A 26,480-nucleotide genomic window follows, 5' to 3' on the forward strand; every position below is an offset into this window, starting at 1 on the left:
CCTCTAAAGTTGTTCCTTGCTTCCACAAAATGACTTTACTGTCATTTCAATCAGCTAAACCAGGCCTTGGTGTATTTGGTTTCTCTGAAACAAGCACAAAGCACTGAAGGGCGGTCGGCTCACGTACACCAATTGTATTTTTACTACCTTAAGAGCCAAGAACGTAGCACACAAAGGTCCCAGGACCTCATGAAATATAGAAACTGTCTGTAATATATATATTTTTGCCATTTACCTATTTTTAAACTCTCACTGTCAGTCACAAAGCATGACAACATTTTTCATCATAGCACATTTCATCTAACGAAAAAGAAGTCTCTTTGCACTAAACGACATTCAAAGTAAAACATGGCACAGGACGACTTTTTCCTCTTGTTTTCATAATGTTTCTTCTTGGAAATATCAAATCTTCTTCTCAATCTTTTGTACATTAAAATGGAAAACATTTTTTTTTCTTCAACAAAATGTTTTGTATTTATATATCTATATATATATATATATATTCATATATCCTCTTCTCTCTTTTGATTTAGCTTTGTTGTGCAAATTCAGCAGTAACACAAGTGGCACAGCACTGGGGAGAATAGGCAGTTGGGGTGGGGTGGGGGGGGGTGGTGGGGGGGAATCAAATGCAGAGTTGTGAAACTGAAAATGTTCTTTGTTAGACTTCAGTGGATTTCCTGTGGATAGAGGGTTGGAGAGTCAGTACTGGAGGAAGTTTCCCTGCAAAGTAATTCCTTCTGGTTGCTCTGCAGTCGCGGCAGCTTTATATATATCCTGGATTTTGATTTGTTCTCAGTCTGAACCGTAGCTTTAAGCTGTGGAGAGCTACTGGCTTTCCCATAGCTTTTTAGTTTTAAATCCAGCTCGTTGAGTTTTTGGTCACCAATGTGCCTGTTCCGGTCCTGATTGGGGCCAAAGTGCCCAACTGCTGCACCCGTAGGACTCTAAATATGATGGGGGCCATAATGAAAATAAGCGCTCTCCTGAGCTGAGGTCCATATCCACTGTGGGTGCGCTTGATTTGGTTGTTCGGGGCTCAGAGAAAAAAATAAAAGCCAACCCTTAGTTCCCAACTCTGCTGTCTCTCCAGTGTGCTGCTGCTGGCGTCCCTGCAGTCTTTTCCTGCTGCCGTTGTTTGTGAGCGTGATGACGACAGACTTCAAATGTAGAGGTTTAAAAAATGTCACAAGGTTGTCAGGGAAGGCGTGTTGGTTGGCCAGTTCTCCCCTAGCCGAGGCATGCTATTGGCCGGTCCTCAGCTAGCCAGCGCCATGGTGTCAATGACCTGTTCCAGCTTGCCGCGTAGCCGCTGTCTGCGCGACTGCTCGTCCTTTTGTAACTCCGACAGGATCTGGACACAAATATGGATTAAATTACATTAAATCATCACACAATAAAGAAATACTATAAGGCAGTGGTTCTCAACTGGTGGGTCGCGACCCAAAAGTGGGTCGCGGACCCGTTTCGAGTGGGTCGCGGATGTGTGAGTGAAGAAAAAAAAGTTGGAAAAAAAAAATTTGATTTTTTTTTTTTTTTTTTTTTGGGGGAAAAAGTCAAACTTTTATTTTGAAGGCCCGATTTTCTTCTCAGAGTGTACCAGAATGCGTAGTTTGTTAGTATTTCTAAAAATCTTCTGGGGGAGAATCCCCCCAGACCCCCCTGCTGGGGTTGGGTTTCAGCATGTGTGCCTTTTTATATAGTTCAGCTTTGATTCCATCATCTCATTAAACCTTTTTTAAAAGCATACTTTAGTTCTGTGAAGGGATATAAGGGATATATGCACTGTACTTCAATTTATTTTATTAATATTGTATGCTCAAAAGCGTATATATATATTACAGCACGATTTTTTGTTGAATAGATTTGAGTGCTTCAAAATGTTGGGTCGCGATGTATTGACCAAGTAAAAAGTGGGTCCCGAGGCCTGACCAGTTGAGAACCACTGCTATAAGGTATATTTTTAAACATCAATTACTTCATTTCATGAGTTACTTATTTACTTTATAATTTCACCAGTTAATTTAATTACTTCAGAAAAAAAAAGTACAAAAACTAAGAAGACATCTATATATACAAACTTACACACAACTTGTGCAGAATTATAAGTTGTATGCTAACTAGAAACCCTATAAGAAAAAAAGGGAACCAGCTGCACACACAACGTTTTTAGCATGTTAGCTTCAGTTAGCATTGGACCGATTAAACTGTACAAGTAGTGGAACTTGCTTTATTTTATAACGACCCCCTCCGTCCCACCCTTTATTCCACCAGTACTATTTATGCCTAAAGCTGCATTCACATGATACGCAGAAAATGGCTCTGCACTGACGTTGTCGTTGTGTTTTTTGAAAAGAGCGGTGCTGCCAACTTGGCGGAAGCGCTATCCTCGTAGCTGTGTACTGCTCGAAATTCTTCCTGAGGGCACCGCTCAAAGTCTAATTTATGTCAACATTGACCTTGTTCACCACCGACCTCTCGACATGCAATCAATCAGATGACAGCTGTAAGTAGCGGTGCTAGCTAGCAGGTGAGGTAACGGTACAAATGAAACTTAACAGGATGTTTTCACCGCAAGATTATGCGCCCAACCGTGCGTTGAGAAAAGAGCCAATCGCGTATCATGTGAGTGCAGCCTTAGTCTTGTGAGAATTAGTGAACTGATCGTTGAGTATATTTTTCAGTGGTTAAAGCGGCAGACTTGAATTCATCTAGGACCTTTCTCAGTCTTTGGATTGTTCTTTCGCCGTCAAAGCACAGGGTGAGTATTTGTTATACAAATGATTATTTTGTGGGAGAGATATTTCTTTTATCCCTTATTTCAATCCTATAGCATGGAGCTTCTTAACCCCAAATGTGTTGTTGCTTAGATGCACCAGCTTTTCTGCGCTCTGCTGCTTATTTCAGTTTCTCTGTAAGTGATTGCATTTCAAACTGATGCTGACAACATGGACAAGGTTGGCGGGGGAGGGGGGGCAGGTGTGAGGGCCAGCAGGATTTCTATAATGGCATGTTAATGGGAGTGTGTACAGGAGTGTTTTGGCATCTTATTAAGTATGACATAAACAATGGCGGGAGGAGCTGTTGCAGTGTTTGAAAGAAATACTGTACTTATGTGTGCGACATTCTGGTAAATGTGTGTATGTGAGTTGTTAGGCACGCTTGTATATATTTATGTGTTTATGTGTGTGTTAGGTCAGGGCATGTGGTAGAGGCGATGGAGACCGTGCAGCTGCCTACATCTGGATAATAGGCTTTAATGAAGGGGAGCAGTTGGTTTGAATGGAGCCAGCTGCAAGCAGCCAGCATAACAACTGTAATACTGTTGCTAGTGAGGGATGGGCAGGAGGAAGGGGGGGGGGGGGGGGGGGGGGGGGGGGGGGGTTAGTGGCTGAGGGAACCTATCTTTCGCTAAATAAAAGCACGATAAAGTTGAGGAAAGCAAAGGTTCATGTGGGAATAGATTTGTCTATAGGGAACAGGAAGAGGGTAGAAGTCGAGGGTGGGATATTAAACGTGGTGAATTACGGTTTCAGAATGTAAAGCGATGGAAAGGAGGAAGGATAATAACCAAGTCATTAACATGTTACATCTTGTTCGTTATACTTATAAAAAAATGCATGCAAAATGCAATAATTATCATTGCGCCCATTGTTGCGATAGCCCATTACTTCATAACCCCAACACTCAGTCCCATTGGACCAAGCGCTCCAGTAGTCCTAAACAAGGTTGTTCTGAAGGCCCAAAGCACCAAGAATACACACTTTTTTGATTATTTTCTCCTTCTAGCAAATGCAAGATTGGTTAGATCAGGGGTCGGCAACCCGCGGCTCTCGAGCCACATGCGGGTCTCGAGCCACATGCGGCTCTTTAAGCCCTCTGCTCTGGCTCCCTTGAGTTTAGACATAAATAAGAAGGAAATAAAATACAAATATTTGTAGGACTATTTATATTTTGTTGCATGGTTGAAAATGTTTCGTATCTTGTATTTTGAGGTGATACTGTGACACATAAATAAAAAACAAAACGGTTTTAATTAGGTGAACTAAAATATGCGTCACATCCTGCTACGGTCCCACGCCAGCGCCTTTTCTTGCAGGTGAATAACCTGAGCCCCGGCTCGATGAGCGAACTATGGATACATCAGAGAAAATAAAAGTATCGGAGGAACACAGAGGGTTTCATTCTGCGTGGAGAGAGTTATCTGCTTTCACAGCAAACGATGCTGGCTTACCGGTATGTTTGATATGTGGAGAGAAGTTCTCAAAGGTGCTGCAGCCTTTACGTATCGAGGAAAAACACGGAAGAGGAAGACAGCTGACGATCTTCAGTAACTCTTTTTAGGGTGCAGCTATATGTTTTATTTATTTCAAAGTGGGCCTCATTTTCTTCAAATGTGCAGAGGACTCCCCAAGTGCTGTGTTGATTTATTTTAAAGTAGGCCTGTGTATTTTTTTGTATTCTCCTTATAAGAGTTCTTTGTTTCTTATTAGAGGTTAACAGTTTTATAATGTAATAAATAATACATGCAAAAAAACTGTAGTTTTTGTCTATGATGTAACAATAAATACAACTTTATAAGCTATCAAGCTATCAAATATGTTTTGCGGCTCCAGACAAAACAAATTGGTGGAAAAGGGGGCAAAATGGCTCTTTTGGTCAAAAAGGTTGCAGACCCCTGAGTTAGATGCATGCATGAGGAGAGGAATTGGTTATGTTTAGACAGAGAATATCAGAGTAATCCGACCAGAGCACATCTGTTTTTGATTCAGTGGTCTGTCGATCACATTTTTGGTCCAATGGAACACCTCTTTGATTATCAGTGTTTTTTTATAATTTGCCGTCAAAACAAAGGCATGGTCACCTTTATATATGTGTGTACTTATCTGTCTTCTCTTGTCGATGATGTGAAGTTGTAAATAAACCAGTGATAGATAGCAAATTAGTTTTGTTATTTATTCTTATGTCAAATGTCCTTTTCAGTTTTTTTTTAATCAAATTTAGTTAAGGGCATCCTGTTTTATTTAAATGAATCTGGGTATACTTTAATACTATACAACCAAGATATTTTTGTCAACAAAAAAAGAGACATTTTGATAAAGTTTTTATTATTCAAACTACATTTCAGTCTTTATTTGTCAACAATATTGCATGTTGATGCAATCACAGTTTCTTTGTCATTACACCTTCACCTTCTCGACATTGTCTAGTCTTAGATGTCAAAAAAGTTTTTGGAGGAAACAATTTAGTCATTGTTTTTGTTGACCTTATTAACACAGGGAGCGCCCGGCGGAAATTTCAGAAAGTAATTGTGTCCAGCTAAGAAAATTAAAACCAGAACATTTGTTTTGTTTTGTTTGTTTAACAAGACAGCTATGATCAAATTCGTATCAATCTTCTGGTCTAAATCTTATTAAAAAAAAGCAAATGAGCGTACACCTCAAAATGACAAACTATTCCATTAACAGATGAACACTGCACACACAATCCTGATTTTGAACCCAAACGTCCAGTGCATGCAAGTCCCATCTAATGAAGCTCCATTAGCTCCATAATGTGGTACGCTCATCCCCTAATGTGCACCCTAATGGTGATAATTCCTTCCAGCCCTTACCAATGTGGACTGGTTATCAGTGTAATTGAATTCAAATGACCTCATGGCATTAGTCAAAACAAGTAGATGGGGGATGACAGAAAGCTAACCCCGTTCTTTTCCATTCCATTTGATCACACTGGAGCTCACCTCGTCTTTGTATTTGATGATGTAGGAGTAGATCTCGTGCAGCGCCGACATACTGTTGAACTGGCTGACGTGCAGGCGGGACTGCTCTGCCAGGTAGGCACTCATGTCCTGATCACTGATGACTGGCATGCGGGAGATATCCGAGTAATACCTAGAGGAGAGGTCAGAAAGAGTTTAATGTACCGAACCATTTTTATTCCATCCAAAACTTCACCTACTGGTTTTCAAACAGGCAGCTGGCGAGCACTTTCCATGTTGAATTGATGTTGCAGTATCTTGTTCAAGGACATGTATAGCCGAAGAGGAGTGGACGGCAAAGAAACGCCAAGGAAGTGAGCTGGCAGCTGAAGAAAGGGTTTTGTGGTGGCCAAACGGCGGTATTACAACTTCTGTCTGAGTCACCGATGTCATTAGGGCCCATTAAGACTTTTCCCATTGACTAACATTGTGATAAAGATGCTGTCTGGTCCCAGATCCCTTGATGATCCGTTTTTTTGTACTAGACTGTCAGGCCATTTTGACTTTGTGCGCCACTGAGCAACTTTCATAGGAATAAACGGGGCCCCGCCTCCAATGCTGTTTCCAGTTCCCTTTATACATGCCTGACTTTCTAAGATTAAACATATATGTTTTCAGTGCAAGTCAGTGTAAGAATATGTAGTCAGTTCTTTGTAGTCAGGGAGGGTCCTTTAACTTTGCATAACTCCAGCTTTATATTTGACTACCCTTGTGAGAAATGAAATGCTTTGAGCAACACCTCAGGCAAAACTGGTTTAGTTATGATAGTCAACATTTTCGATGATTTTTACATATTACACTATAGGATAATCTCATTTAATTCATATACATTTTAACTTTTTGGAATTCAGGATGGTGCTAAAATATTGTGCTCAAATGCATAAGCCGCAACAATGTTTTTTTTTTACCAGACTCATACACTGGATTTAATAACTGATAATCTAGGAGCTCTCTATTTAGTGTTTATTTAAGATCCCATTACCATCTCTTCATTTATTCTATTTTTCATCATCGATATAATTTATCTAATTTATATACTATTGCAAAACTTATAGTGTATTTACAATATCATCAGTAGAATAACATATCTTATATTGTTAAAGTTGTTATTCTCTTAACATGCATTTCACTTTCACATGTTCATGGTTGAATTCCTTGTCTTTTCTTTTTGTGCATTTGAAACAAATATCAGTAGATAAGAAAAGATGTAATGGAGTGTACTGACAGAGAAGATTCAGCCTCCGTCTCTTTCCTGATCATTTTAATACAGTCCCTTGTTATTATGAGGTCCATGCGGTCTGAGCAGCAACAAGATTCACATTATCCTCGGAGTAAAACGTCTATTGGACTTGCGGCGGGCAGAAAACAATAGAGTATATTAAGAGTATATCCTGATATTGAGCTGAACCCAGACCCGTTTTGCAGAATCCATATCTCAGCTATCTCAAGGTTTACTGCAGCGGGCAGCGCGGGGTTGAGTGCGGGTTAGGAGGCATAATAGAAACAAGGTTTAACTGCACCCAATTAACCATCACCTATAAATCCTTATCTCACACCGCCTGCAAACACTCCCTGTACGCCTTATAGGACTTACTGTAGCACACTCAAGTATGTTGCTGGAAATAAAAAGAGGAATTGGCAGGATAATTGTCTGCTCTGTTTTAGCTCCTGCAGCAACCAAAACAAGGGAGAATGCACAATTGTGATGTAATATACAATTCATTTAATTGTATACCTCTTTTTTGAATCATTAGCGATTGCTAATCTTAGTTTTTGGCACTGTCTGTATCAGACACAATACTGTCTCCTTAATTATTTCTGAATGAATTCTGTGTTAGGAGCTGCTTTACATTGCCCAAGCTACTGTTGGACGCTTCCCCATAAAGCAGAAACAACACAAATGCGTGCAAGTGCAAAACTTATCCAGGGTTTAGTTAGACTTCCTGGACCTGAATAAAATATGAAGGGTGAACTAGAGCAGTGGTTCTCAACTGGTGGGTCGCGACCCAAAAGTGGGTCGCGGACCCGTTTCGAGTGGGTCGCGGATGTGTGAGTGAAGAAAAAAAAGTTGGAAAAAAAAAATTGGATTTTTTTTTTTTTTTTTTGGGGGGAAAAAGTCAAACTTTTATTTTGAAGGCCCGATTTTCTTCTCAGAGTGTACCAGAATGCGTAGTTTATGTTAGTATTTCTAAAAATCTCCTGGGGGAGAATCCCCCCAGACCCCCCTGCTGGGGTTGGGTTTCAGCATGTGTGCCTTTTTATATAGTTCAGCTTTGATTCCATCATCTCATTAAACCTTTTCTAAAAGCATACTTTAGTTTTGTGAAGGGATATAAGGGATATATGCACTGTACTTCACTTTTATTAATATTGTATGCTCAAAAGCGTATATATATATATTACAGCACGATTTTTTGTTGAATAGATTTGAGTGTTGGGTCGCGATGTATTGACCAAGTAAAAAGTGGGTCCCGAGGCCTGACCAGTTGAGAACCACTGAACTAGAGGACGTTTTTCAGTCAGCAAAAAAAGAAGAAACAGTTGCTAACATTCCATCATTCACTTTTGTTTTCTGTTTACATCTCTTGCTTCTTCACAGGCGAAGTCAAAGGGACATGTTTAAGTTTAAAATGTAACTGATAGAACTGGTTTTACAGACATTTTCTTCACTCCCTATTTGATATTCACGGGCCTGGAGCAGGCTGTAATTACAGTACAGGATTTCTTCACGCTAATTTAATCAAACTGTGTACTCTGACTCCAGTGAAATGCTTCAAATGTGAGCTTCAGATAAAGTTCAACCTGTTAAGTTCTCATAATCTCACAGTTATTTGTAGCTTAGTAGTTTGGAAGTGTAATTAACTTTCGCCACTCTAACTCACTTCTCTTTGAAGTTGAGGCATTAGTCAACCCTCCCGGCTTCAAACACCTCATATCGAGCTTTCTCACTTCAGCTTCACTTTAATATCGCACTGAATGTCATTCTTACTGTGTTTAACTTACCTTTCCACCCAGTTCTTGTAGTTGGGGATGTCTTTAGCGTAGAGAAGCTTATTTGAAGGTGAGTCTTTTCCCAGTTTGTGTTCTGACGTCGAACAGGAGTCCATGAAAGTCTGGGCCACCACAGACAGGCAAGCGTCCGTGATACTGTTCTTGTGGATGTCGAATACAAACTGAGGGTTCTTGATGACGTTCACCCAGAACCGCAGAGGAAGACTGGAGAGGCAATACAGAAGAGACATTTAAGAACAAAAAGTAACAACGGATGGTTGAATGTAACTTAGAAATATGCTATAAGAGCATGTAACTGAATGCTACGGTTGCTTTTTCTAATGTTGTCTATAATACATCACTTTGTGTGCATTAAAGGTTTTCTTCTGATGGTTTATATTGTAAATATCTTGCTCAGTAGGTGCCGCTGCCTTCAGGTAAAGTACTGCTGTAGCTGACAAAAAACAAACAAAAAATGTCACTCACCAGTTGCTCTTCCAGGTATGCCGTACATCGTAGTCTGTGATGGAGTGTTTGTCGGCCTGCTCGTCCAGGAAGTCGAACATGTACTTGATGGCCAGCGGCAGAGCGCTGCCTCTGTGTGCCGTGCTGAAGATGGTCTCAAACAGGTCGTCCACAAACTTCTGCAGCGTGCCCTGAAGGGAAGGACGAGGAGGGAGAGGAAACAAGGGACATTAATAATGAGGAGGTACAACTGTTCATTAAGATTACACTGTAGTTTGTTTTCATGCTGTTCAAATCTTTCCTTCAATTATTTTACCAGTCTTTAATATGGAATTGAGTTTAGTGTTGGTTTCTATCAATGCATTGGATTGTATGCCTAAAATCCAAGAGAGTTTTTTTACCTAAACGAAAAATATCTAAATTAAAATAGGAAAAAAAACACATACTTGAAATATATATTTGTATTTATAAAATTAATAAGAAGATTAATAAGAAAAATAATAACAAATAGCACCTCATTTTTTATTTAGTTTTATGACTGAACACGTATAAATGGACATTTATCAAAAAATCTAAAGTATGTGGCATTTGACGTCGCTAAGGTAAGAGCTGGGATCGTGTCTTTCCAGCTGATAGTTTGTCTCTGATTTCCTTTGACATTTGAATACAGGGGATTTGGCCTTATTATGGCAACTTTCACCTTTGTTTTTAAAGGGTTTATTGTTAAGTTTGTATTCAATATATTGATATTGGTCATTCATGTTTAGAGAACCTTTGTGTTGGTACTCATGAATAATCCAGCCACCCTCAAAAACACTGCTCACTTAGATTTGTTATACTCCTGTTAATTATTAAGAGAGAAGGTAAAGAATACAAATAATTATAGTTTCACTGTGTATTGTGACAGAATAAAGTGAACCATTTCCAGCCACTTGTATCGCAGTACCTGAATGGGCTATTAGCATGTGCATTTTAATATGAATGACCCCAATGGGAATCACAGCTATAACTGTGGCTGTGTGACTGCCTCGCTCTGCCCACTGAGCTCTGCAGAATCACAAACAGGAACGCAGGCTCTTCCACCAATGACAATGCTTCAACATAATACAATGAAATAAAGCTAAATGAATTTCCCTAACAACACATTTGTTTCCCACTCTTTTCCATCTGGCAGAATCTATTACAGAGGAAATGTTTGGGTATCATATTTAGTCAGCCATAGCCAAATGGAACAGGAATTAATTCTGTTGTAGATCAAAGAACTGAGATCTGCATGGACGGGATGCCCAGGCAAACGGACGCAGAAAGACAGACAAGGAGAGACATGGAAAAAATGAGCTTCTCAATTGCATTTGCCTCTTTTTAATTTTTTCTAACCCTACACGGCCAAATCTTCAATCCCTCAACAAATAACCTGTCTCCTGACTCCTCCTGTATCTGCATCCCTGCACTCTGCACCACAAGCGCATTTTTATGAATCTGTTTCTCCTTATTACCAGTGGAAATTGAAAAGCGTGCTCTCTTGTAAATGCTGCCCATTGCTACATTTCCATCCCCCTCTTACAATGAAGACATTAGGTGCATCTCACTTCGGTTAAATGAAATCCTTGCGTCCCTCACTTGCGTCGTTTCCCTGCGACTAGTCCCTCCCACCAGGGAAGCATGGAGAGACGCAAGGAAACCACGAGAAGCAGGGAAATTAGTTTTAATAGCAATGGGACGTCGTTTCCTCCGGAGCGTCACGTGAAGCGACGTCCGTTTGTGATGACGCCGCACAGCTGATCGTCTGACAGCAGCCAGATCAGTTAATGCACTGCATCGTCCAATCAGTGAGCGATACACAGTAAGGGGGCGGGGCGAGTGTCTGAGGATTTCACCGGAGGATGGTCTGGTAGTTCCTCGATTATCACTCCCCCGTTATCACTCCTTGATCCTCGATCCTCGGTCCTCCGGCACAAATAAGGCCACTGGGACGCTACTCAAGATGGCGCAGACAAATCAACTTCTGGTGATACAGAGCCCGAGGAGCGAGGAAATGAAAAATAACCGAAGTGAGACGCACCGATTGAATTGAGAGACACTGAAGGTGAAAAGGAAAGTTGCAAGGATCCAAAATGGACAAGATGAGTCTGTTTATCCATGTGGGTGTGTGTGTATCCAATGGATCCTTTTGTTTTACACTATTTGGTTTGGTAAATCCAAAACATGATGAAGCTTCATCATCAATCAAGAATGTACTACAATACAATACACCCTTCCACGCCACCCATAACAACACCTGTGGTCACAAAGATGATAAGTGCTTCACTGGCTTTGGATATTTTTCCCACAATGCAAAATCAGGCTCAAGTTACCCCTACTGCTCAAATGCTCTACGGAAAACCAAACCATTATAATTATAATTACAATAGTGTAAATTGTACTCAAACTACAATTGTTTCCATGATTGTTCAGCCTGGGAAGGAAAACACATCACTTTCTTTCCATTGTGGTTCGGCAAGGATCAGTGCTTGGTCCTTTTCCAATGTCAATATACCGTATGCTACCACCTTTTACTTATCTGCTTAAAGGGTTTTATCTTTAAATGTGTTATGCTCTCCTACAGCAGCTACTAGCACGGCACTTGGGATATAGCACACTTAAATATACTTAATTACCTGAGCCTCTTTTGGCCTTTAGGAGTTAAACAGCACTAAGATGAAGAGGACGGTAGCTATCATTTTCAAGGGCAACATTTTTGCTTGCCAACGAAAATGTACAGTATTCTGATATCTACATTTAAGGTTTCCATAACGGCCACTACACACGGCGGCGTGCGTTGAAGCTTCAACGCTTCTGCCCATTCACTTTGAATCGGGTGACGTCACGCTTCGCCAAACTGCATTGTGGGAGCAAAGCGTAGCTTTGCTCGCGTTGCTCGCTTCAAAAGTAGAGCAATGTTCTACTTTTGAAGGTTCGACGGAAGCGTCAGCCAATCGAATCATATGCCAGTACAAGCTCTAGCCAATCAAACCGCTGCTTGTGTGTCCGGGGCGGGAGATTCAACGCACGCCACCGTGTGTAGGGGCCGTAACAGGCAGTTTGTTTGAACTTTAAAAAGTTAAAACAACCTCTATAATAGTTGCGTACAGAAGGAAGCCGCTGTAAGAATCTATTACATTTTATTTATTTAATTGAAGATAGTCAAGCACTTATGAAATTGGCTCTTTTCTATAGATGTATGTGTCACCTAATGCACCTGCTGCAACTTTAAAGCAGTTTGAATTGAACATTGTGATACCTGATCTATTGTGGAACTTTGTTTCTACTGAGGATTGTAACTAATGTGTTCAGTATAGTGCTTGGGACAATAGCATTCATTCATGTAAATGTTATATGTATATACCTTTACCTGGTATATGAGAACCTTACATTCTGATGCTGTGATTTAAAACATTTTAAGACTCCTCAGTGACCTGCAGGCTCTCTTTAAAAGTCGTTTCCTAGACCATCAAATATGTGAGGTGGATCCCTTCGCCTTAAAGAGCTGATAACGCTGAAAATATTCCATTAGGCGGAGTTTCAGTGGGGAGTTTTACTGCTCTCCAATGGTCTCAAGTGCAGTTTGAAGTTTTTTTTTCCAGCCTGACTGTAAAAAAGTGTGAAGTTTCCTCCTTACTTTTGTAGCTAGCAGCCTGGTCAGGTAGATCTCAGACACCATCTTGCTGCCTCGGTCCCCCTCCCTCTGGTCCGAGTGGTCGTGGTTCTTCACCAGATGCCACAATTTGGTTCCACTCTCCAGGTCAGGAGTGATCATGGGGGTTCGGGATCGTAGGCTGTCTGGACTGCTGGCTGTCCTCAGCATACTCTCTAAAGCCGGAAACACAAAACAGAGTTATTTGGAGGAATACGCTGATTTTTGTTTTTAAAGCCTTTTGATATAGTTTCAGAAACCAGCAAGTGTGTGGGGCCTGCTGTTCTTCTAATGTAGCACTTCAAATGGTGTCACTTTTTTAAATTCGCAGGATCCTTGCTGTTTTGAGTTTGTATCTTGAAGGTTGATTGCATTTAATGTATGTCGCTTTGGATTAAATGTTAGCTGAATCAAATGTAAGGTGATATAGAAATAAAACATGCAGATTCTGTATGTCGATCACCTAAACTTGAGTGTGATTCTTCTATGATTTTCTCTCTCTTTCACAGACTGTGACTCCCTCTCCTCCTCCCGTTTTTCCTTTCTGTCTGTTAATTAATTATTCATGGCATGAGTGTCAAAGTTGATTAGAGCGGAGCTAAGAGATGCATATCTGCGACTGTTCCATTTAGCACGGAGAGGGGAAAGAAAGCTGGGACGTGGTGGTGCAGGAAAATCTCCTGACTAGCTGTTGCTCGTGGGAAAGGAGGGAAAGGGAAGGTGAAAGAAACACAGCTGCTAATGCATGTTGCAATGCCTCTCTATGTGGTGAAAGGACGGAGCGGAGATGACAGGAGAAGAGGGGGGTGGGTGAGCTAAATGGACAGAGGGACAAAAAGGTGAGTGGGAGAGAGAGGGGTGAACGGGAGAGTAATGGGGGAGCAGGGGATAGAAGAGTGGGGTGGTTCTATTGCTGTTGCTCTCGTGATGCTGAGTGGCTTTGATTCCAAACCCATCATGGCCACTGGTGACCAACATTTACCCGTGCTCATAAACACACCCACTCCTACACACACATATTCATGCACGAGCACACACACACCTCCACAATCACATCGTTTTAAAGATGTATTCGCTGTGAAGCAACATAGCTACAGCTGTGCATTTGAGCAAGGTAAGACGGTAAAACATGTTGATTTCAAGACATATCATTTTCAGTGTTGCGTTTATTAGAATGTTTTAATTCTTATTTATGTCAAGTCAACTCTAACTAGATCAAGCTCAACAGCATACCATAGAATCTGAGGTACTTGTTTGTCAAGACTTATAAATGTCTATGAGCACTATTTATATATTTACACTAAACCGCATTGCACATTGGTGTCACGTGAATAATTATTATTCAACTACATTATTTTGCGTCTTTCAGCTTTTTCAGCGTCTGCCTATTTATTGGTTCTGTTCAGTTTCCTCACGTATACAAGTTAAGGGTTAATACAGGAGAAACGCAGAAAAAATAAAAACTGTGGATGATTCCAAATTCATAAAAGGCAGTTCAAAAGGGAGTTATTCATCTAAAATATTATAAAAGTGTGTTTTAAGAAAATAATTAAATCATGGAACTGATTTTACGGCCCTAATTGCTCAAGGGCCTAAATACAGAAATTGGAGTCTCACTCTCCTGCTCCAGTATATAATCATCAAAAACTGCCCACAACGGAAAAAGCTCATGCGTATTTTGGGGTGCTCAGAAGCATAATGGTTAGAATGCCTAATGCATAAATGAAGGGCTGTTTGTCGCATGTTCGACCCCTGTTTCCTGTCTACAGTGTCCAATAAAGGTAAAAATGATACCCGAGAAGGTATATGTGACCTGCTCTATCGAAATCAGTCGCATTGACCCGAAGACACATTTTGAGTTGTATACACTGTTGGAAAGAGGAGATTCCTAGCTTTCTAATGGTATCAGGATTGTTGTTGTACTGGCTGTCACCGAGTCATCATTTTGAGAAAAAGGCCTTCAAAGTTTCCTCTTCTCTGGAATCCATCGATCTGATTGATTATTAGCGGAGCAAATGATCAAAATACTACGGAGGGAAAATATTTTCATTTGGATTACTGGTCTGGGGGAAGCTCGTGAGTGTGTGTGTGTGTGTGTGTATGTGTGTGTGTGTATTTTTGCGTTTGTGTATATTGTGTTTGTTTCCCGGGGAAAACACTCACGAGAAACACCGGCTGTTGTTATGCTTGCAGTGACGTCAAGTTACTCCGTTCTCTGCTTGTAAATATGCCGTTACAAGCTTCAAAGTTGTATTTATCATCTAAATTTGCCGAAACAAGTTTAATATTCTGAAAGCCAAGACTTTGTTTAATTGAAATCAGATGAAAACAAACTGTAACGGACCCTGCCGTGTTATCTATGATTACTTATGCCTTACATTCATAATTTCAGCCGGAGGGAGGGGGTGCGGCGCTGCGGAAGAGCAGATTGCGAGTGAGAGGTGCCTGTCAACTTCCCTTTACAAGCTTCAAAAATGTATTTATCGTGTGATTTTGGAAATAAAAGTTTCATATTCTGAAAGCCAAGACTTTGTTTATTTAAAATCAAACAAAACACCCGAACCCCGAAAAAATAGTTTTTTACGCAAATCCACGTTTATTTTTAAATGAGCCGTTGCGACTTCCGACTGATTTCGATAGAGCGGGTCACATATTATTTTCATATTACACATGGATAAAAAAGATGGACATACTATCATATTCATTTGATATGTTACTTTTATAAGGAATCCAGGTTGCTGTTAGTATAGTCTAGATCAGTAACAATGAATACAGCATTGCATGCCTGAGTGTTACAACCCATTTTGTATCAGAGTCATTTATCTTTTAAATAGTTGAATTGTCCAGTGAAGTATACCATATTGATGCAGGGCCTCTGACTATCGCTGAGGGGCAGGTGTTCTCTCTTTCTCTCTTACACTCCGTCAGCTGGGTATCGAGGTGTCTACTTTAATGCCTGTCATTTACGGGCTGCTTGGAAGTGGCCCTGAAATAGCCTTGGCCTGGGCTGATAGCGATGGATAAAAAAAGGATTGCCATTCACAAAGAATGGAGCCCAATCATGGCCACGATAACCAAAGAGCAAATGGAGGAGTGAGAGGATTCGGGGGGGAGGGATGGGAATCAGTGACAGAATGATTTAAATAGGGTCAAGTGAAATGGAGAATGGAGGTCTTACCATATCTGCTGAGGCTCTTGGTGAAGGTGGAGGAGTTGGAGATGTTATAGGCAGAGTTCTGCTTTGGCACCAGGGCGATCAGTGAGCCATCTGTAACCTGAACACCAGAACACACACAGGAATATTCAGTGGATGAACCAGCCTAGCTGTTCAAACTCTGGCTCGTGGCTGCTTTTGGTGCTGCGTCTGTACCTGATAGTGAGCCAGAGTGTTGAGTCGTTTCCAGTCATTGTCGATTTTAGTGGTGACATCTTCATCTTGCAGAATGATTCTGGCCATCCGACCTTGGCGCCATTCTTCAGGAAGAGGAATGAGAAGTTTAAAGTAATGAACCTTACCATTTGTTACATAATCTTGGCCAGTTACTACAGCTGTGTATCATACAGTTTAGAATATGCATGCAGGTACAGTACTGAGGCTCTTACCCAGGTCCATATCAGAGGCTTTGGGCCTCTGTGAGTCGGGGCTGCCTTTGTACACCGCATCGAGCAGCTTCTCCTTGACCTGAGTGATGGTGTCGCAGTTCAGACACTTGACCGTCACCTCTTGGGCGTTCTCATTCTCTGGGTTCACACAGTGCAGCGTCTGGCGGGAAAACAAGGTGGAAAGTTAAAATGCAAATTATCCAATTTTCTGCCAACATAGTTCTCCTACTCAAAGCAATAACAAAAGACACAACTTTGTGGTGTTGTAAAGAAGCATGGAATTATTGCACTCATTGAGGTGAGAATCCCCTAATAAGAATTTATTAAGTGTACATCAATAACAAGATATACATTGTACAGGTTTCCAAAACAAACTGACCACGCAATTTCAAATTGTAACAACAAAAGGAATTACTGTCTCAAATAAGTTTGCTCAACTTGTTCCTCTGATAACGTCACATCAAGACATTCAGGAAGTTTTTATCAGGAGCCGAATTATTGTCAGATGTTTCCTCCACCCAAAACAAACATGGTGTGTACAAACAAAAAACACTGTCTTAAGCTGTTTCTTCAATGTGTGTGCCTACCGCTCACTTCTTCAGGTTTGGAAACTGTTGAAAACATCTGTTGATAATGCAGTACACATCCCTACAAATTATATAACGTAGGTCTGGTTGTTTAAGGTCATTTTAATGCTGAGATGCTACATAGCCACAGCCAGAACACGGCCAACTAAGGTGCATTCGAATGTACATGACAGCCTTTTCACACCTGGTTTGTTTGCAGCAGCTGTTTGAAAACTTGGACATTTTCCTAGTCCCTTCAGTTTTGTTGCTATTGTAACACGGCCTTCACACTTGGGTGCAAACCAAAACAACCGTAGCAGACCCTGATTACAAGTAGTTATGTCTATGTTTCCAATCCCATCCTGGAGTGCTTTGTTTGAAGGGAGAACGTGATAAAAGCTGGGCAGGAGTTCACGTTCTCCCTCCCAACACAAATGATGCTAAAGCGCCATGTTTACCCTTCAACCCGTTCAACGTTGGCCGCCATGTTTGAGCTGCTGATGAGTTAGGGCTTGAGCTGTCATCATCTGTTGTAACTAAAGCATAATAACTCATCAAGTCATTCAGACCCTGTGCTCGAATGTAAGAAAGTACATTTACTTAAGTACTTTTATTGTTGTATGATACAAACTTCTATTTTTTGGGAGGAAATTATTTAATAACCCATAGTTACTACTATTACTTATACTAAGTTAAGTACGCGTAGCTCAAAGTTGTATTTTTACTTATTTTTAAGTACAGTATTTGAGTACATTTGCGGTCAATGCAGTGCTGTACTACTAATGTACCCACTTTGGCTAAACTATGATAAACTACAACAAAAATAATTATACCAAACATGTATTTGTTGTTGATAAAAACAGAAAAATAATATTCAATAACAATTTAAATCAGGAAAAAAGCCATCCTGCATACTGAGTACTTTTACTTTTGATGCTTAAAGTATATTTTGTTGATAAAACGGTTTCTTTAAAGGGGACCTATCATGCAAAATGCACTTTTGTACGTCTTTTACACATGAATATGTGTCCCCGGTGTTCCAGGGAACTCACCAAGTGTCAGAAAACACAACCCTCTCTATTTTCCTCCATACCCAAATCTCTAAAAAAGGGGCTGCAACGGATCTGATAAAAACTGATCCAGATTTGAACACTGTCCTGACGTCAGGATGGTGGCGCTACGGCTATTGGGCCAACTCCACCAATCAGGAGGAGACAGCCACGGCCATTGCCGTTCGAAAGCGCTGGAGACGCTGTAGTACATATGCCAGGCCAGTAGATGGTGCTGTTCTCACAGAATCAGCCCTTGCAAAAACAGAGCTAGAAATTGTCAAACTGAGCGAAATGAGGCATGGCTAAAATGCATGATCTGTTTGGTATTTTGAAAAAAAAAAAGTATAAATATGCCTTATATAGGTATGGTCCTACACTATATTATTCAAATATAGCATGATAGGTCCATTTTAACCTATTACAATCAGAACTTTTAACTGAATTGGAGTATTTTAAGACAATAACATGTATACCCAAGTTGAGGCTCTGAGGACTTGTTTCACCATAGCTTAGCCCTGAGGCACACGGTGACTTCACTGACCAGTGTTTTGTAGTCGAGCTGTTGTCTGATGAGCTTGTCCTCGCTGAGGGAGTAGCGGGCCTCTCCTGTGATGGCGTCGATGGGGCCCTTCTCCATCTGCTGCTTGATGGCACAGTAAAGCATGAACAGAGGCTCCCCGGCACACTCCTGGTGGGGGGGCAGACAGAAAGAGAAAAGTTGCCATTAGTTCATCCAAAGTAGTGATTTTTCTTTTTTCAGATTCTAACAGACCAGAAAAAAGGAAATGTCAAGAAAATCTGAGAAAAAGGAAAAATCTGAGAAAATCAGTGCCTTTACTGTAGGTAAAAACCTCATACAATATATAAGAGCTTATTAATGAAATAATGAATACAAAATCGTTTTAAATAAAATAAAAAAACGCTCACTTATTGTAGGACGCTTAGGATTAAAGGTTCAGCTTAATGAAATGTAATGTTAAAAAATAACCATAATAAACTCTACATTTTCTTCTTCCCTCCTTTCCGATGAATCATCGCATGAACTCTAAGAGGGGATACAAAAATGGTGCATCTTTCGACTTAATAACACACTGAAAGCATTGACATCTGCTTTTCTGACAGCTCTGGGTGATATCTAAGGCTGTCGCAAATTAGTGTCAGGGGCACAGGATTTTCACATTTCTTTCATTCAGTCGCAGTTCATCTGATTTGCATAGAGTGTGATTAAATAAGGACTCATTATGGGCTGTTTTGATGTGTGTTGAGCATGTCTAGGAAGACATTTTGCAAGCGATAAGAGAAATAATAAAGTAACTGTCAACGCAAAAACAAATGAGTGACTATAATTGAGTTTTTGCTTATTCATGTAAACAAACAAATAAAATAACATGCCCACTTAAAGTATTACTGGCTGATTTAATCACATCACACTTCACTTGATCTGCTGTAACATTTTGAATCCTGGAAAATCTGACAATCTGTTAAAGTCATTTGAAAAAACAATAATTTTGTAGGCTACAGTTTATTTACAGAGTAAGACTACTCTTCAGACGAAGCCTGAGTATTTGATATTATAGTATTTGTTGTCATTCATGTTAGTGGATTTGTAAAGCCCCCTGAGTCAAAGGTGTTTTGCGATATTGGGCGTTAAGCGACAGGTCAACCAAATCACAACTTGCTTATACGATCAGACTTCTAATGGCAGATTAGATTAGATTTTTTGAATTCATTCATTGATTCCTATTTGGGAAATTGGTTTGTCAAGGCAGCGTGTTAATATGGCATTGCACATGAATTATACATGAAATACAAATCCACATAAGTATAGTTTAAAGGAGAATTCAATAGATTTGGAAATCCAGCCTGTAAGATGCACATAGAAAATCATAGTCAAATCATAATTTTTTTTATTGTGGACGGCCATGGAATTTTGGTGTGAGCATCGGGTGAATGAGCCTAAATGATCACTTCCTGTCTCTGAGTTGTAAGCAGCGTTACATAAATATATCCGCTTCCCCCTCTCGTCTGCGTGTCAGAGCTACACAGATGTTTTATATCTGTTCCCGCTCTCCCTCCATCAAAGACACTTGCCAATCAATAGTGTCATTAGTCATCAGCTGGGCCCGAGGAAAACACTGGGACTGAAGCAGCGGCAGTTTAAGGGGGGTGAGAGGACAGATCACGGCCAATACTCAGCCTGACGAGAGCTTAATGATCCACCGTGCAGTGGAGACACTTCAGCCTGGATGTGTGTGTGTGTGTGTGCGTGCGTGCGTGCGTGCGTGCGTGCGTGCGTGCGTGTGTGTGATGCATTGGGTCCAGATGAGAACAGGGGAGGGTGCTAATCTATCAGTCTCACCTTCAAGCACACTCCAAAACTCGCTTATTCTTTCAAACACACACCACCTCCTTTTTTTCTGTTTTTTTTTCTTTTTCTTTATTTTACCATATGCTCTTTATGTAGCTACTACAAAAGCTGTTAAAAATCTATGTATACAATGCTCATCTATTGGGATTAATGAGCTATGAGCCGGTATTTTCTGCACTGATGATGAAATAAATGGAGCTTGAAAATACTCACATAACGGCTAATCTTTAAACACAATATGGATTGTGATATTAAAATATGACCATTTGAAACCTATCCAGAGTTGTTGATCACCTTAACAGCATTCCACATTTTTTACAAGGAGGAAAGTACAATTACATTTGTAAGACGTCAAGGACACACACAATGTGTTTTAGTGAGAAACAGTGATTTTAAAAAGCATTTTGGTTTCCAAAAATGGCCTTTAGCCTGAAACAGTTATTCTTGACAGAGGCAAATCATTTGAATACAGGTTTGAATAGGAAAGCAGAAAAACATGTCCAAATTAAGTATAGGTTCAAAGTAAACTACGAAAGCAGATTTTGTTTTTTTACTTCACCCTATCATTACCTCAATCTGCTTCCTCCTGACTTTTTTCTCCTCCTGTCCATCACAATTGTTCCCCTTTGTCTCCTACCTCCTTCTTCCTCACCTCCTTCCCTTTCCCTTTCCCTCTCCTCTTCCTCCCTCGTAATTGTCATGCCCCTCTTTATTATTTCCCTCTCTCCCCACCACCTCTAACCCCATGCTCTCCTCCTTCCCGCCTCTCCCACCAACCACTTCCCTCTCCCTCCTTACTTCCTCATTCCGCCGCTTAACGAGAACCTCGTTAGCATCCGGGCCAATTAGCTGGCAGCTGCTAACGAGGCAGAGGGAGCATACATCACGATAAGCTGTTATGCTTTCGGTTCGCCTTTCGCCTCCTGTGCTCGGCTGCTGCATGCCTGTCTATGAAATTCCCTTTTCCTCCATATAGTGGCTTCATTACGGCTCTCTGATTGTATGCTGACATTTCCATTACAGAGGGATAATGATGCTGGAGCTGAGGAGAGATCAGATGCTGCACCGCTAACAGCCAGCGGTCAGCAGCAATGCACTGTGGATACACTATTCTCTAGTTAATGAAATACAAAAGTTATTGGGATTTAAGTGACATGTTTTGTGCATTGTAGCACAGAATAAATATTAGCATATTTTTGTTATGGAGATTTGTGTACTTTTCTTTTGGTTTTCCATAATTATGTCTGTGAACTGCATCATTTGGATTATTTATTTGATTGGTTTAATTGTGGTACTTTTTTTCTTGGGGAGTTGATATACATCTGTATATGTTTCTAGCTGGAGAAAAAAAGGCACTCATATATTGTTCAAAGAACCCTTTAAAAAAATGTTTTTCTTTCTATTTTATTTTTTAAGAAAATACATTTCTGTCTTTGTCATTTTAAGCATTGTTTGTAATTATCCCTGGTGGGGTTTATTTCATCACATAGCAGAGACTATTTTATGAATAGATGCGCTTTTTCTAAGCAGGCCCTTTAAAAGTGAGGATAAAAAAGTGGGGACATGGATGTTGAGGATGATGAGAGGAGGGGGCATGTGAGGACAGCAACATGGCACCCCATGGCGAGGCAAATGACCTTTAGGCGGAGAGGGGACTGACGGAGGAATAATGACAGCGCCGATCAAAGAGAGATCAGAGGAGGAGAAGATGTAAGATAAAGGAACGACATCAAGGAGGAGACGTGTCGGATACAAAAGTGAAACCATGACAGTAGAGAGGATCCATGCACCCAAAAAAACATTAAAACAGCAGAAAGGAAGAAGCTTTACTGATCTACTGTCGGTATAATTCAGTTATAGGCAAGAAATCTGAAGGTACAATATTACAAAAAGCACTGAGATAAATGTATGGGGAAAATAATATAAGCCAGCTGCATTTATTAAAAGCCTCTCACACACAGGCAGTATAACAACATGACAATACAAATCTGTGTTTTCAAAATACAGCAAACAGATTGCATAGGGAAAGAAGTTTCAAAACGGTTGTTGGGCTTACCTTGAGGAACTTATACAAGAGGAAGGTAAACCAGTTGGTCAGCATCTTCTCAGCCACTGACTCCGTTCTGAAAAAAATGGGACGTTATAAAAAGAAAAGCTCTAATGAATCAACCTTGTTGCATGATTTTAAATATAAACAATGATAGTTTTGTGGACATAATAACATCTGCCTTTGAGGTTATGTTTTTGCTTGGTCTCTAGTTGTTTTTGTCTGTCACCAGGATTATGAAAAAAACCAAGAAAAATGTCACAATATTTGGTGAAAGGGGTATGAATGGGCCAAGGAACAACCAGTTACATTTTGGAGTGGATTTGAATCAGGGCATACAATATATATACACACAACACAAGCATTATTTTTCATTTAGGGAAATAGCCTTGGTGGAGGTATGTTCACTCCAACTCCCATTCTCGTTCGTAGTACGCTTTTTGGAGAGATCTACATCTCATTACAAGTCACGACAGTTCTGTATGGGTATTGTATTACAAAGCTTTTTGCTTTCCTTCACTGAGACTAACTTGAAGTCTTTTTGCAGTGATTGTTCGAATGCCATTTATTACGAACTATTTTTGAGACCGCAGGTGGCCAATAGGGATGTGACTTCTATACACAACTTTCATTGTTACGGTGAGAACTGTTTCATAATATTAACAATGTGTGTTTTCTTCCACTAAAAGCACAGTGTCAGAGTAATAGAGTTTTCTCCCTCTAGCAATGCATGGTGGGACGTTAGCGGTAATGCTAATCCTCTTTCCGTGGAAACTACATTTAATGAGTTTAGTAAAGCCTCTGCAGTGTGTTCACTGAACCTAATTCAAGTCAACAGACCTCCAAGATAGAACACTACAATATATGAAGTAAATGACAAGTTGATTTCACTACATTCTGTGTGGAGTTTAACAGCGTTTTCTATATTAGTTTTCATCATGGTGCTCACCTCCTGAGCAGCAGCTTGGGATGGTTCTTGCTCTCCAGGTTCCTGTCGATAAGGTCGGACAGCAGCTGCTTCAGCACCCCGGTGGCGTACTCCATCTCCCCCTGCAGCGCCGTCATGATCAGGGACGCCACATTGCCGCGGTCCCTCATGGAAAACGATCTGGAAATGCATTGAAAAGCTATTATTAAAGATCTCCTATCATGCTATTTTTAGGCATATGTTATGGGTCTCAGATATAAACAAATATATAAAAAACATCTCTATGATGTATTTTGCTTAAAATACCAAACAGATCATGCATTTTAGACATCTCTCATATCCCTCTATTCAGCCCTATTACGCCTCGTCCACACGTCAGCGTCGCGTGCTTCAACGGAGACGCTTCCCATTCACTTTGAATGGGGTGACGTCACGCTCTGCCGAACTGCATTGTGGTTCCGTCGCGTCGCTTTGCCTCCGTTGCTCGCTTCGAAAGTTGAGAAAAGTTCAACTTTTCAAGCGTCGACGGAAGCGCCAGCCAATCAAATCATATGCCAGTACAAGCTCTAGCCAATCAAACCGCGTGCTTGTGTGTCCGGGGCGGGAGATTAATGTGATTGGTTGTTGGTCGCACGCCAGACATGCCCACCGGCAAGCTTCAACGCACGCTGCCGTGTGGACCGTTACGGCCCGTCCACACGGCGTTAAAAGCTTGCCGGCGGGGGGGGCTGAAACTCGACCAAGAACCAATCACATGAATCTCCCGCCCCGGACACACAAGCACACGGTTTGATTGGCTAGAGCTTGTACTGGCATATGATTCGATTGGCTGACGCTTCCGCCGAAGCTTCAAAAGTTGAACATTGCTCAACTTTTGCAGCGAGCAACGCTTCTGAAGCTACGCTTCGCTCCCACAATGCAGTTCGGCGAAACGTGACGTCACCCCATTCAAAGTGAATGGGCAGAAGCGTTGAAGCTTCAACGCACGCCGCCGTGTGGACGGGCCCGATTCTGGGTCTGTAACTGCTGGCCCCGCCCCCTTTGGAGCACGGAAAGGCACACTGTGAGCTGCAGAGGGAAGAGAGAGATTTCTACCGGCAGATATAGCTAAATGCTGCCGTGATTAAACGCCATATCATGTTCCAAACCACATCAAGGATTATTTCTGAAACAGAATGGAGCTCAAATGCTTTTTTTCTTGTGGGTTTAATATAAGGTGAGTTCCTTTTTTTATTTCCTGCTTTTTTACACATACTCTCTCAAGTACAGGTTAGCTCTGAGTGTTAGCGATGCTTGGTAATGTAAACACAGACCATGTTACGTCCAAAACACGTTGTGCATTGTTTCTGCTAGCAACAGTAACAGCTGTTATTAATAATAATGCACATTTAATCTTAATCAAATGGTGTCTCACCTGTTCTAACACAAACCATTTGGCTAAGTGCTTGAGGGTAATTTTGGAGCTGCTAAAATGTTTCTACTCTGTTTATCCATTTGCCTTTCCTGTCCTAATCAAAGGGGCAGCACGGCCTTTCATGTCACTTTCCTTGAAATTAAGCAGGTGATAAAAGCATACTTTCCAAAGTCAGGTTATCCTCTTTTCCCTCTTTTTTGTCTGAATCCAATTACCTACTATTTCATGCAGTATGCTACATTTACATGATCCTATTCCCATAGCTGGAAATATCATGTGGGTAAATGAAAAAAGTTATTGAGTGATTGCTAATTTTAAGCTTGCTTTGAAGTTATTTTTCAAAACTGGAAGACACTGTTTATGAAGTAGCCCAAAACCCTCTATTATTAAAATAACGAAATGTGTAAAGACAGACACCTCTGTGCCTCCAGGGTTCGTATGAACGTCAACAGGAAGTGCTTCTTGGTCAGCAGCTGGCCAAACAGCGTCAGAGCCTTCTCAACATTGGCCTGGACCTGAAGAAACACACATAGAGGGAAGAGTTCAAAGAAAGACAAATACAAATGTAAAAACATGTTATTATTATAATATGAATGCGTGTTTTCTCTGCCTTTTAAAATTCCCAGGATTCTTTTCAAAGAACTCACTCTAAATCTGAGTTTAAGACGTGTATGTTAGCTTGCATGTATGATATTATAAATAGTTTAAAAAGCCAATATGCAAATTAGAAAGGGATGATGATGATGCCAGAACAGGAGACAGCTTGTTTCCAGTAGTTCAACTTTTTTAATGAAATACATCCATATTCACATACTGATGTAGCTACACTTTATTTGTGAAAAAGCCATAATAGATACAACTTTACTCAAGACATCATGTTTGGGCCAATGTAGATACATACACAACAACCCTTTTAAAATGTTATTTTCTCTTAAATATCTGACTTTAATCCAAGTTAGTTTCTCAGAATATTACCACTGCCATTTTATTTTACATTAAGTTCCTTGAACAGAAAAAAAATTCCAAAGTTGAATCAGACGGGTGTGAGGGAGGAAGAGATGAAGAGGAAGAGCAGTGTGTGTGTGTGTGTGTGTGTGTGTGTGTGTGTGTGTGTGTGTGCGTGTGTGTGTGTGTGTGTGTGTGTGTGTGTGTGTGTGTGTGTGTGTGTGTGTGTGTGTGTGTGTGTGTGTGTGACAGAGGTGCTCCCTGCTTGTTCCACTGGCTGGCACCTGTCACTACCCATCAACAACACCCTAAACCCCTGAAGACGCCTCCCTGTCGCTCCTTCTTCCTCTCCGCTCTAATTCTCTCCCTGGCACTTATTGTTGACTGTTTCACATCATTGCTCTTCCTCCCATTTTAATTTCTCCTGCTCTTTGTCTTTGTGTGTCTCACACACACACACACACACACACACACACACACACACACACACACACACACACACACACACACACACACACACACACACACACACACACACACACACACACACACACACACACACACACACACACACACACACACACACACACACACACACACACACACACACACACACACCTTCTCCTCTCTCTCTGTCTCTCTGTATCGTCATCCTTTTGTACCACTG

General features: G+C 40.8%; 1 protein-coding gene across 1 annotated transcript in view; it reads right to left on the reverse strand.

The window, feature by feature from the left end:
• Positions 1-630: 630 nt before the first annotated feature.
• Positions 631-26,480, reverse strand: part of plxna1a (plexin A1a) — a 269,839-nt gene continuing 243,989 nt past the window's right edge. The window contains 12 exon segments of the mRNA XM_034144547.1: positions 631-1,354; positions 5,744-5,894; positions 8,765-8,977; positions 9,239-9,408; positions 12,876-13,066; positions 16,069-16,165; positions 16,261-16,364; positions 16,494-16,653; positions 18,653-18,799; positions 22,536-22,602; positions 23,476-23,634; positions 25,286-25,383. Coding sequence (XP_034000438.1) covers positions 1,259-1,354; positions 5,744-5,894; positions 8,765-8,977; positions 9,239-9,408; positions 12,876-13,066; positions 16,069-16,165; positions 16,261-16,364; positions 16,494-16,653; positions 18,653-18,799; positions 22,536-22,602; positions 23,476-23,634; positions 25,286-25,383 — 1,653 coding nt within the window. The 3' untranslated portion in view covers positions 631-1,258.

Source organism: Trematomus bernacchii, unplaced genomic scaffold (genome assembly GCF_902827165.1).
Source record: "Trematomus bernacchii unplaced genomic scaffold, fTreBer1.1, whole genome shotgun sequence".
Classification (NCBI taxonomy): Eukaryota; Metazoa; Chordata; class Actinopteri; order Perciformes; family Nototheniidae; genus Trematomus; species Trematomus bernacchii.